At 37.8% G+C, this 13,027-nt stretch overlaps 1 protein-coding gene across 3 annotated transcripts in view; it reads right to left on the bottom strand.

Annotated features, from left to right (window-relative positions):
* Pdzrn4 (PDZ domain containing ring finger 4) overlaps nucleotides 1-13,027 on the bottom strand; it is a 367,112-nt gene that overhangs the window by 66,918 nt on the left and 287,167 nt on the right. For all 3 annotated transcript variants that reach the window (XM_015493232.2, XM_048802552.1, XM_048802553.1), the window contains one exon: nucleotides 2,090-2,346. In XM_015493232.2, the coding sequence (XP_015348718.1) occupies nucleotides 2,090-2,346 (257 nt within the window). The remainder of the gene's footprint in view (nucleotides 1-2,089; nucleotides 2,347-13,027) is intronic.

Here is a 13,027-nt window from a genome sequence, read left to right as displayed (position 1 = left end):
TTTGGGGGCATTTGGTGTGTTTTCCTGGTCTTTTGGTTAGTAAGAGTGGAACTCTATCATGAGGAATACCTTATTCATTCAGTAAGCGTTTATTGAGTGTCTACCAGATGTCAGGCTCTATGTTAAGTGCTGGAAATACATTGGTGCACAAAATCCAATTTTCTCCCAATTAATTGTGTAAAGTAGCACAATAGCAATTTCAGAGCAATGATTAAAAGGAAGACATGGAAACAGTGCAAACACATGATGAAGATGAACCTATTGCATTCCTAGGAAGTTTGCTGGAAGAGGTCGCCTGTAAGCTAAGAGCTGCAAGATTTAGGAAAAGCAGCACAGTACAAGGGTCAAGGGAGTGGGCTCAGTGGTCAGACCTCTTAGTCTTACTTAGAATCCTGGCCCTGTCTCTTCCTTCCTGTGTGGTCTTGGCCACATTACTTAACCTCTGTTTTCTCATCTGTGACATGGGGATGGTAGTAATATAATGTGCTTCCTTATCAGGTTGTTGTGAGGTCTAAATGAGTCAATAAATATAAAATACTTGCAATATTACCTAAAATGTGTTCAGTTGGCTAATAAAAGTTAAATATTATTATTCATTTAAGAAAGTATTTATTATGTCAAAAGCTGCACTAATGAATATTATATATTTCTTTCTTTGTTTATCATTCATCTCCTCCTCTAGAATATAAACTCCAGGAGGTAGGGGCTTTATTCTTGCTCATAGTTTTATACCTAATACCTAGTGCCCATGCATGACACAAAGGACTATGAATCATGTAGTTACATGGAGAGCATGCAAACAGAGCCACGGCCCTCCTGAAGTTGAAGTCTCAAGGAGTAGTTTCTAAAGCCTGGCTGTACATTAGAAATGCCTAGGTAGATTTTTTTTTTTGGGGGGGGGTGTGAATACTGGGGATTGAACTCAGGGCCACTCGACCACTGAACCACATCCCCAGCCCTATTTTGTATTTTATTTAGAGAAAGGGTCTCACTGAATTGCTTAGCGCCTCGCCATTGCTGAGGCTGGCTTTGAACTAGCTATCCTCCTGTCTCAGCCTCCCAAGCCGCTGGGATCATAGGCGTGCGCCACTGTGCCTGGCTGCCTAGGTAGATTTTTGAAAATTTTTGTTGCCTTGGCTCCACTCTAAAAATTCTAATGTAATTAGCCTGTGGTGGGATAAGGCATTGATAGAGCTTCTCAAAGTTCCCACGTGATTCACATGCACACCTGTGACCCACTGAAATAGCTTATAGAAGACACTAAAGGGCAGAGACGTGGCAAGATCACTTTTGTTGACCAAGTAGAGAATGGATTAGAGAAGGCAATAAAAATGAAGTCTAAAGAGAAGACTGCTCTTATAAATCAAACTCTTGTTAATCTTTGAATATTTGCTTAAAAGCTCAAAGAACAAAATATATAGGTCAAAATGCACTTCCAAAGCTATACATGTAAGAGTATTTGAATTAAAATCTAACTGCCTTAAAACAAGGTAAAAATAGAAAGGAAATTTTTCTTTAATCACTCCGTATTTCCTAGCACTCTACTTACTGTGTGACAGTCAGGACCCTTTGTTTACATCTCAATATATTGGGTAATTGGTTTCTTTAGAGAATTGCACTTTAATTAAATTAGTTTTCTAGATTCTCTTTTAAGAGAAAAGCAAGGGAGAGAGAGAGAGAAGCAACCCACAGAGGAGAGTACAGTGCCAACATGTCACTTCCACCTGAGTCTTAATAAGATTTTTGGCAGCTTTGGTGAGAAAAGCTATTTCCCTGACCAGTGCTCATGAGTAGAGAGAGGCTTTTGAGGGCTGGAAGTATATAGATGAGCTAATCAGAGCCAGAATTTTTTTATTGTATCTCAGCAAGCGTGATTGCAGAGGAGAAGCAACTGGGTGGGTCAGGAGGGTAGCTAGCAGGGACAATTAAGGACTTGTTGGAGGCAGGCACAGTGGAGAGATTTTCCAAACAGAGCTGGGAGCCTGCTTCCATAGTTGACAGCTTGCTGAGGGGACTGATTCTTTCCAATACCTGCTTTCAATGGCAAACAACAACAAACAGGGCATGGAGACAAATGACAGAGAAATACCTGTCTGATAGCAGAAATGGACAGATGTCTGGCACTGGAGGGGTAGGTGGCCGAAGCTTGGCCAGGGCCATGATGTGTTCAAAGGTGATGTCAGTCTGGGTGCTGGCATTCATGAGCTGCACTTCCGGGACCGTTCCATAGGTGGGTCTATTGAGAGGAGTTCTCCTTAACACCTGCACCACGATGGGCTCCTTGGCGTTTCGAAAAGCTTCCACTGCCTCTTCATGGGTGGCCTTTGAGAGATCCTTCCCATTGACCTAGGAGGATATAAGGACAGTGTTCATCTTGGAGGAAAGAATGGGAGGGGGGCATCATGACAGATTAGTAGACAGTGGAGAGGGGAGATTTCAGCCAGCTCTGATAGGAATTGTTAAAGGAATATTTAATCAGACATTGACATTTACCAAACTCTTTCCCAACACGAGGAAGTGAAGATCAGTTTTGTAACTTTATGAAGTATCTGGATTTGATTAATAAAATACCATCACAATTATTAGTAAAGATTTACAAATTTAAATAACACATCAGTATCAGAAGGTGTTCCCCAAACCTCAAGATAGGTAGAAATTAAATATATCCTTTGTAAAAATGATCAACAAATCACCTGGTGATATTTTCAGCGTTTAATCAAAGTCTTACTTGTCTGAAATCTGGTTTTTTAGAATATTATCACATTTCCTTCATATTCATCTTTTTAGCCAAGACTATGTTGTTGCTCATGTGAATTCTATCAGAAATCTTCACTATTCTGAGTGTGGCCAGCATCTTCAGAATCATTGAAGAGATTTTTACACATATAGAATCCCTGGACCTAACTGAGACCTACTGAGTCAGGATTGGCATTTTAATAAGACCACAGCTGATTTCTAGCATGTGAAAGAAGCGCTGCTCTGAACACCTCTGAAACAATTCACTTGGCATCCCTTTGCATCCTCACCTGTCTCAATTTACACCAAGTTATGACCATTCAAGGTAGCCCTGGTCATAACAGAGAAAAAGGTAAAGTTTGCATCTGTTCTTGGTCATGCCCTGCAGCAAGGCACAACCACTGGCATTTAGGAGAGAAAAAAAAAATCTTCTTTAGGTGTGACTCTCCCACAGCTGCCTACTGAGGGCCAGGGATATTTCCCAGCCTTGGTAGCACACAAAACATCTGCACACTTTCCTTAACCCTTTCTCAGGGGCAACACAGACTGCTTTGACATAGCTGTCCATTTATTTTGCTAAAATAGGTCCTGAGACACAGCTTCAGTGGAAGTTGTGTTTTAATAAAGGACTCTAGGATCCTGATATAGCTTCATGACTCCTATCCTAAATGAATTAATAATGTTGGCTTTTGCCAAAGCAAAGAGAAATTTGGTGACCCAGTCCTGTGCCCAGTACCCTGGGAATTATAACATTTCTAGACAGATAACTAAGCTACCTCCTTGTTGGTAAAACACTGATATCTGTTAGGCAGTAGCAAACCCTTAGACATCCCAGGGTGCCTAAAAAGAACAAAGGGAAATGTAGTGATTTGGATGTGAGGTGTTCCCCAAAAGCTCATGTATTAGACAATGCAAAAGGGTTCAGAGGAGAAATAATGGAATTGTGAGAGTCTTAACCTGATCAGTGAATTAATCCCTGATGGGATTAACTGAGTGGTGACTAGAGGCAGGTGGGCTGTGGCTGTAGGAAGTGGTTCATTGGGGGCATGGCTATGGGGTATATATTTTGTATCTGGAGTCTCTCTCTGCTTCATGATCACTGTGATATGAGCTGCTTCCCTCTTCTGCTTTGATGTTCTGTCTCACCTCAAGCCCTGAGGAATGGAGCCGGCCTTCTCTAAACTAAGAACTCTGAAACTGTGAGCCCTCAAATAAACTTTTTCTCCCCTACAGTGATGCTGGTCAGATCCTTTAGTCTCAGCGGCGAAAAAGCTGACTAAAACAGGAAATCAGTGAGATGAGATTGTAGAGCAATTGCTGACATTCAGATGAACACATTCTCTCTTCCTGAATACACAAAGGGTAGGTATGCACTCAGAGCAAGAATGGGGCATTTGAGGGTAAATGACACAATGCCAGGTGGAAATGGGCATGTTATATAGAGACAGGCTTAATGACCTGCACGATCTAATTTACTCAATGGACCCTGAAAGAGTTAATGTGCCTTCAAAAAATGAGCAATTAGGTTTCCATGGCACAAAATCAGTCCTAGTTCAGTCCCTGGATCACTAGTAAGAACCCGCACATAGAAATCCAAGTGGGTGCCCAATAGTGTGCAAGTATTCACTAGTCTGTGCACTCCATTTCCTATTCTTTCCTCCATGGAATAAGCTTGAAAAATTGTCACTGAGTTTTCATCGACACCATCTTGTGATGTCTGACTTGGGCACATGGGACACAGCAACACAGGGTACCTACAAATATGGTTGTTCATTCTTGGAGGCAAGCCAGGTGCTCTGGGTCAGGGCCAACACTGCCTCCCCTGAGGATGTGTAGTCAGCAAATCAGAAAAGAAAGCCCAGAATTAAGAGGCATAACCTAATATCTTGCCCCTCAGGTTGAATGGTATCAACCCTCTATTTCTCCTTGTGGAAAGTGTTTATCAATTCCAGATTATTGAATATGACAAAGTGGCATTTAAGACTGCTGAGTCTATGCAGTAAATCAGACTTGTCCTCTTGTCTCCAGCCTTCAGCTTCACGATGTCCCTTCAGTTTAATGAAGACCCACTCTTGCAGTGTTCCATACCCTTCCCTCTCTGAAATAAACTCTCAATCATAATCTACCAACTATTTAACATCTATTGGATCTATGTCATTAGGTTACCTTTTCCTAAAACCTTGCACCAAGAACAACCTCTAAAAATGGCAGAATAAACTAAAGGAATTGCCTGCCCATTTTGAAGTTACTTTAAGCATTATCTGAGGATAAAGGGAAAATTTGTGGCCAGGATTTCTTCCAATCACACCTTAGAGCCTATTAGTGGATAAAAGGTTTCAGTATATAGTAGACAATGCCATGAACCTATTTTTTTTCCTTAGGTGGCTGAGAACTTTGCCTATGTCAATTTAGTCTTGGTGTTCAGTACACTTATTTACTTTGGTGCCCTTCAAAGCGAGAACACGTTTTGCAAAAGTAAGTTTCCCACTGATAACGATTATTTATTTTGTGTTCCTATGTGCCAAGTAAGATTATTTTTTGACAAATTCAGATTGAACAATAATTTCTGCAGAAACAAAAAAATATGCAGGAAAAGTATTTTAAGCTGAGAAATCATTAGTTTTTATTACAATGTTTTGTATAGGCAGACAATTGGCATCATATATAAGATCAATAGCTATCAATTCTATGACCTGTATCCATTCATTTATGATGATGGCATTTATATGCAAATTTTATTCTTTGCTGTGACAGTCAAATATAATCTTAAAAAAGAACAGGAAATGCAATCTCAAATATCTTCCTTCCCGATTGGGAAATGCTCTTTTCTTCCAGTTGCCATGCCGCTGACCTCTATTTTCATAAGCTATTTAATATCTCTCAAAGTAAAGAAGTCTATGACCTTTAAAGGCTCTGCTGCCCCACGTGATCTCTTAGAAAATGTAAGCACTGTTAATACTAAACACACTTTTTTTCACTTCACTTGAAGTTCATCAACATAGTGTTAGCCTACAAAAAGGTCACCATTTTATAAATTAAGCCTTTCACAACAGAAAAAAAAAAAGAATGGATTAATTGGGATTTTCTGGCAGTTGCTTTGCTTAGTTGTCTTCAGTTACAGCTAGAGAGAATAACAACACGGGAAGAATACCTAATGTTATAGGAAAATTCTGGAGTAAGTAAACAAATAAATTAGTGGTAAAACTTCATTTTTTCAAGTGGTTAGTTTCTAAACCAATAAGGAATTTGGATGTCATGGTGCCATACCTTTATCATTCTGTGTCTTTAGCACTATGTTTACAACCCTGACACTCTTTTTCTTCTCCTCACCTCTTATTCCTTCTCTAAATATCAAATTTGGCTTGTATGTATGAGACCAGAGATGGAGAAGCCTTCTATTAAAGGTTTCCCACTTGGTAACTAAGGGTGCATATCCAAGTTTCTTTTTCTCCTTCTTCATCATCTTATTCTTATTCCTTTTTATTATTATTTTAAAATTATTATTTTTGCTAGGTGAGTACAGAATTAATTTTCAGGAAGAAAAAAATAGAGGAAGAGAGTTGGGAGCAAAACTAGTGGAATGAGATGATTTAAAAAAAGGAGTGTATTAAGGACTTTGAGTTTGAAGTTTTCAAGCAGGAGTTTCACAAAGGATAGCAGTTTAAGTATGCTACAAGGAAAGTTGGTTTTTTTTCTCCCCACAAAACCTTGTTAAACAGAATGAGAGAGAAGGTAGAGTGTTATGATAAACATGAATAGTATAATTGCATCTATTTGCTACATCTGGAATTTTGATAACTGTATCCCAAACTGATTTGGGCCGCAACTGAGCAGCTAGAGTGAAACTAAAAAGATAGGTGTGATTGCTATTTGATGAGAGGGCAGCAGTCCCAGAGAGGGAAAGCTGGACTCTGGGAAGGTGATTAAGTCACCTGATTCAGAATAAATCAGAAAGCAAACACATTATGCAAAAACAAGGCGTTAGAACTGGCAAAAGCAAAAATGAAAAAAGAGAGATGCTGATTTTATTATAAATAGTGATATGTAGTTGTCCTCAGACAAACTAAATTTGGGTTGGATGAAAGTGGGGAGAGAGGTCTTAATCCTGTCCCCTTTGAAGCAGTCACAGGATAGACATTCAGATGAACCAGCAAGCACATGCAATGGGGCACTAAAAGAAAAAATGATCATAGGAAACCATATCGGAAGTCTTCCACTTTCTGAGCATCTTATTTCTAAAAAGTTATTATTTTCCATGATACTGATGGTATGATCTTAAGTGGGTAGAGAAAAAAATCACTTTTCAGCAATCAGTGCTAAAGATGTGTGAATACATTTGTTGTGGCAGATGGGCTAATTAAGCCATAGCAACTTGTGAATGTTAAGTAAAGAATATAGCCTTTTATATGTAAACTGTATTATGGCAATCTTTGATGAAGCTTCTGTTTAATGAATAATGTACCCTTTTGGATAAACTGCAAAACCTGGGCCACTCATCCTGACTTCCTCAGTGAATGATAGCCTGTGCTTGGATATGAGCTATTCCTCTTTGATTATTCCTCCAAATTCAACCACATGAAAATTCTTTTTGAATAACAGAAAACCAACAGGTTTCCCACTCTCACATGAATATCCAAGTCGCCACAGTGAATGGCCTTTTCTAGAATTATCTGTTTGGAAATAATGAGGGTTTTCAAATTTCCCTTAGGAAAACTAAGAACTTCCAAGCATTTATGGCTTCCAATGGAGCATAAATAAAAGAAAATCTCAGAGAAGTATGGATACCAATTAGCATAGCCCAATCTCAAATTGAAAATAAGAATGAAGGGTTTGAATATTAGGATTCTGGGTGGACCTGATGATGTACCCAGTTAGTTCACAAGAGCTCCTACCCACAAAAGTAACTGTGGAATTAATTTTTCCTAAATTCCCCAAATAGATGAAATTATCTATTCAGATCAAATTCTCTATTTAGAAATTACAGAGTTCTTGCCAGAATATGGTTTAGTAACATTTCATAGAAAGAGCAAATAACATTTAAATTCTTGTTAAAATGTTTGGTATGGAAGAAATTCAAAATAATCTAAACTCTATATTTATTAAACCACTTGTCATATGCAATCTTCAAGTTAATTTTAAATTATTTAAACGTATAATTTTTCCTAAACTTTGTTATGCTTGGTTTTAGGTGGGCATCTGTTATGTAAATTAAATACTGCACAGTGTAAAAAAACATTTATAGTAAAAGGAATTCATGCACAATTTTTGCACAACAGAAACTGTGCAAAATGCATGAAGAAAACCTAGTGGTAGATGGACTAAAATGAACTTAGGCCTTTAAAAAAATTTATTAATGAACAAAACAATCAATGGTATATAGGTGTGTGTTCATTATGTAGTTTAATAGCATTAGAACATTAGAAATGTTAGATTGCATCAATCCCAGAGTCCATTTTGTCCGGTGTACTACTTTTGACAGTTCAATGATTAGATTTTTGGAAGAGAATATGGTAGTTATTGGATTTGACACATGAGCAGATGTATCCAGAAGTGGTTTTGGGCTCCTTCTGGACAAAGAGGAATGTGTAGCTTCATCTCCTTGTGTATGAGGGTGTTGCAGCTTCCTTGAGTTCCGAAGTTCCCAGGTTTCAAGCAATCTTTTCCCAGACAAGTGGAAACAACTGACCTCTAAGCCAGACTGCCTGAAACTCCAGCAGTCTCTTCTCTGAATAACAATGCATCCCCCTGCCAGAAGAGACAGCAAGGTGGGGTGGGATCTTTCTGTTATAATTTAGTCTTACTGCATCTCCAACAGCTTCTGGACCCCTGCTTGACTCTGTGTGTGGCTGACTCCTAACTTGTGTTTCTACACCAAAAGGTTAGGAATGTTGCCTGACATTTAACTTGTGACATTTTGGGATTTTCCCTTACCAGGTAGCTTATATGATACTATAAACATTTCCCACCAAAGAAAATTGCATATGTGGGAAATGATTATATATGTAATACTGAACTGAAGGCTCCAAGCAGCCCAGAGAAATATTTAGAAGGTCAAGTATGACATTAGCCCATGGATTGTAGCACTGCGGTCACAACAGTGGTCCAGTGTGCTGCTTCCTGATCCCCCTCCCTGGCATACTTTGATGATTAGGGTTTCTCAAATGTAAGGAAAATTCAACCTTAACTTTTCATGTTAAGATGTTATGAATTCTTTATTTGTGAACTTTTCAAAACGATTCTTGAGTCAATTTACAGTTTTGTCTGTAGGAAGTCTTGGGTATGTCTCTTTTACAATTGCTTTCTATTGTTGTTTCTTTGCCTCATTTTTTATCCCTTCTTCTGTATTTTCTGTTCCTTTCCTTATCCATCTGCCACATTTCTAGACTTTCCTGTTTGGGACTTAACACATTTGAAGAGCACTTATTTACACAAATTATTCCTGTAATTAGGGAACAGGTTGTGTGATATATTCTGATTCTAAATGAGAGAAATAAACTAGAATGTATTCAACATAGTTTATTTGTCTCTTTATAAATAAGTTTAAACTCCTCTGCCTTAAGAATATAAAGAGAAGTTTCCCTCTTTGGCAAAGGAGCTGGCTGTTCTTGGTTTGTTCTTCGGATCCACAGCCCACTCTTCTCTACCCATCTTTGTGTTTTGGGATGATAACCACTACATACTGCCTAACCATGCATTTGGTTTGGTTCAGTCACTGGGGAGAGCACATAAAAGCTCTTCATCCAGCCCCCTCCCTACCTGGTTTTCAAGATGCCGATGCTTGCCAGTTTCTGTTCATATCCCTGCCCACCGTCCTGCTCTAGGTCTATAGGTAATGAAGACTTATCTCTGAGCACCTCTCCATTCTCCTTCGGGCTCCTCCCAGTCTATTGCCTAATATGGTGACCATATGTAATAATAATGTATTACATCTTTCAAAATTGCTATAAGAGGAGATATTAAATGATCTCTGCACAAAATTAGGTGAGCCATCTTATTTGTTAACATGTTTTAATTATTCTACAATGTAAACATATCTTAAAAATCACATTGTATCACATAAATATGTACAAATATTATTTGTCAATTAAAAATATAATTAAGCAAATAAAGTGTTCTCCCTTGCTATTCCCTAAGCTCTTTGAATCTTAACCCTGTTCCCACCTATGGAAACTGTACTATCATCAAGCTTTCTTTAATTAAACCATTTGTGCCTTCTGTTTCCTTCTAGAACCTTGACTAATATAATCTAACATGAAACTCCCCTGATTTAAACAATAAAAATAACAAAAAGATAGTTAAATCTGAAATTTGCCATTTTTTGCCCATTGACTTCACTATCAAAATTAATTGCATCTCAATGCACTTATTAGCTGCTCAAATTTACCAAGTCACACTTTTGGGGGGCGGGGTACTAGAGACTGAATCCAGGGGTGCTTAACCACTGAGCCACATCTCAGCCCATTTTTTATATTTCATTTGAGACATGGTCTTGCTAAATTACTTAGGGCCTAAGTTGCTTAGGGTCTCAATAAATGGCTTTGAACTCATGATCCTCCTGCCTCAGCCTCCTGAGCTGCTGGGATTACAGGCATGCACCACTGCATCTAGCACTAGTAAATCACACATTTTAAGGGAAAACTAAAATATGACTTCTATTGAGATCATATGGCAAATTTAAACATACTTACAGTTGATTCATACCATAATCTGATAGAATTTCCTTCAATTCAGGTCTGTTTAGTGTTCCTTGTGATTAGGTTTAGGTTATATATTTTTGGCAGGAATGCCCCAGAAGTGGAGTTGTGTCCCTCTCTGTCTATTCTATTAGGAAGCAAGTCTTTCTATTTGTCTATCACTGGTTGTTAACTTTTATTACTTAAAAGGGAAGAGAGGAGGTGGAGATGAGAGTGAAGAGGAGAGAGAGGAAGGAGCTAAAGCAAATGCAATGTATTAACTAGTGTTAAAAGTTGGAGGAATCTAAGTGAAAGGTATTTGCAAATTCTTTGTATGCTTCTTAAAGGTTTTTAATAAGTCTGAAATCATATCAAAATGAAACATTCCAAAAACATTGTTATATTTTCATTAGTTAAAAATGGATTCATGCTGTAATCATTTAGAATTCACAAATAATTATAAGGAACTGATGGAGGAAGTGCTTCCTACAGTGTTTGTTTCTGTTTCTGTATATCTTCAGAGAAGCAAATTCCTACTGTGCTCTGAATGTCTATTTTTCTTGTGTGTGCTTGTGCATGCACACGCACATCCCTACAAGCGAAAAACACAGATTGGTATCACCAATTTTATCATTGTCATAACAATTCATCTGCTGAATATCACCTGAAATACTGTTCTTCTCCAAGCTGAGCTATTTAAGAAGATAGATGGCTGCCTTCTGGCTAATTGTGGGAGTTCTTTCATTACTATAAAAGACATTTTATATCTCAAGTGACTCTATAAGCATTGAATAATGACTTAAAGTCTTTGGAGAAGAGTCCACAGATGAAATGGTAGGATAACAACTACTTACTGACCTTTCACTTCCTAAGATAATACTAAGCTCATGTAGGTGATTATTAATAAAGCTATCTGTTGAGTTTTGACATATCAGATCCCAGTATGTTAAACTTAATGAGAAATTCTGATGGAGACATAAATTTTTGTGCAACAGGCCCAGGATATAAAGATATAAGGCATATACAGAGGAAATGCTGCAAAAATGAATTCAAATAATTTCATTGGGAAAAACTTCATTTTAATTAAATAATCCATTAAAAAAGTAAATCAGTAATTAACGATTTAGAAAGAGCTAGTATCTTTCATATCTATTGGACATGGGAAAATACGTACTTGTACCTTGGACAATACAATATCTCTTGGTCCCATCTTTATGATGAGAGCATAAGGGTTATAAAATACTCTCCTTGTAAGGAGCATCTTAGTATGTATCTATTGTGATTTGGATCTGGAATGTCCTTCCACAAGCTCATGGCTCAAAAGCATGGTCCCTAGGGCAGCAACGTTTAGAGGTGGAACTTTTAAGCAATGACTGGATCATAAGCACCCTGTCCTCCATTGAAAGCTGGTTGGACTACTGGGAAGTGGGACTTGGTTGGACAAAACAGGTCACTAGGGTGGGGGGGTTCTTCTAGAATAGTTTATTTTGTCTCTGGCCCCTTTCTCTCTCTCCTTCTGTGCCCCTCTGCTCTGCTTCAGAGCTGCCATGAGCTATGCCCTTCTTACCATGATGTTTTGGCAATGGAGTTGGCCAACTATGGTACTTTTCCTCCATTAAGTTGTTCTTGTGAAATATTTTGGTCAGTTTTGAAAAAAAGCTGACTAACACAGTGCCAAAGAAGTGCTAAAATAGCTGTTTATTAAATAAAAACAATTTACCACATAATTTCTAATACAATGAAAACTAATAGGGCATGTGTCATAACAAAATCACCAGAGATTAACTGTACCCCATCTATGAGAGCAAATAATGACTCACATAATTCTATAAAACAGCATGGGATGGGAAGAAACTGCTTTGTTTAGTGTTGCAATTTCAGGTCTTAAAAATGTGGGCTTAGTACATACTTGACATTCAATAAAAAGGTGTTATATAAATTTTCTTATATTTCTCCATAAAGACAAATGTTAAAACAAACAATTTATTTACCATTAAAATTATTTGTTTACTTGCAAACTGCCTTGCATTCACTCTTCAGCTTCATTTTGCAGTCCAATTGTCCATACTATTTTTTAAATTTAAATATATTATGCAAATGACTTATGAGGGGCAAGAAGGGGCTCTTAAGCCCTACCAATCACTTGTATTGAAAAGAACACAACTGTAGATTCATTGAGGATTGGGGTCTAAACATGCTTCTTAATTAGTGGTCTGCCTTTAAGTCACTTAAACCCTCTGAGCCTAGGTTTCTTCATCTGGAAAGGGCAATAATAATAGCCACTCACAGAGTTGTAGATAAGATTAAGTAAATAATATAGTGAAGGCAGCTAAATAATAAATAATATAGCATAATGAATAATATAGCAAGTAAATAATATAGCATAGACACAGTACTATTTTGATACATAGAACTTCTTTCTCTGCCTTCCTTCCTAACTCTTGAATGACAGAGATTAGGTCACTCTCTGGGACACAATTTGTAATCTGGGCAGTGACAGCAACAATACCAGTTAGCATTCAGTGAGCATGCACAAAATACCAGCAGCTGAGCCAAGCCATTGGACATTATTCTCTCCATCACACCCCAAAACAGGCATGTGAGGTCAGTATTTTAGT

This window comes from Marmota marmota, unplaced genomic scaffold, assembly GCF_001458135.2.
Source record: "Marmota marmota marmota unplaced genomic scaffold, marMar, whole genome shotgun sequence".
Lineage (NCBI taxonomy): Eukaryota > Metazoa > Chordata > Mammalia > Rodentia > Sciuridae > Marmota > Marmota marmota.
The sequence above is the reverse complement of the archived record's forward strand: the minus strand, read 5'-3'. Positions and strand labels throughout refer to the sequence as shown.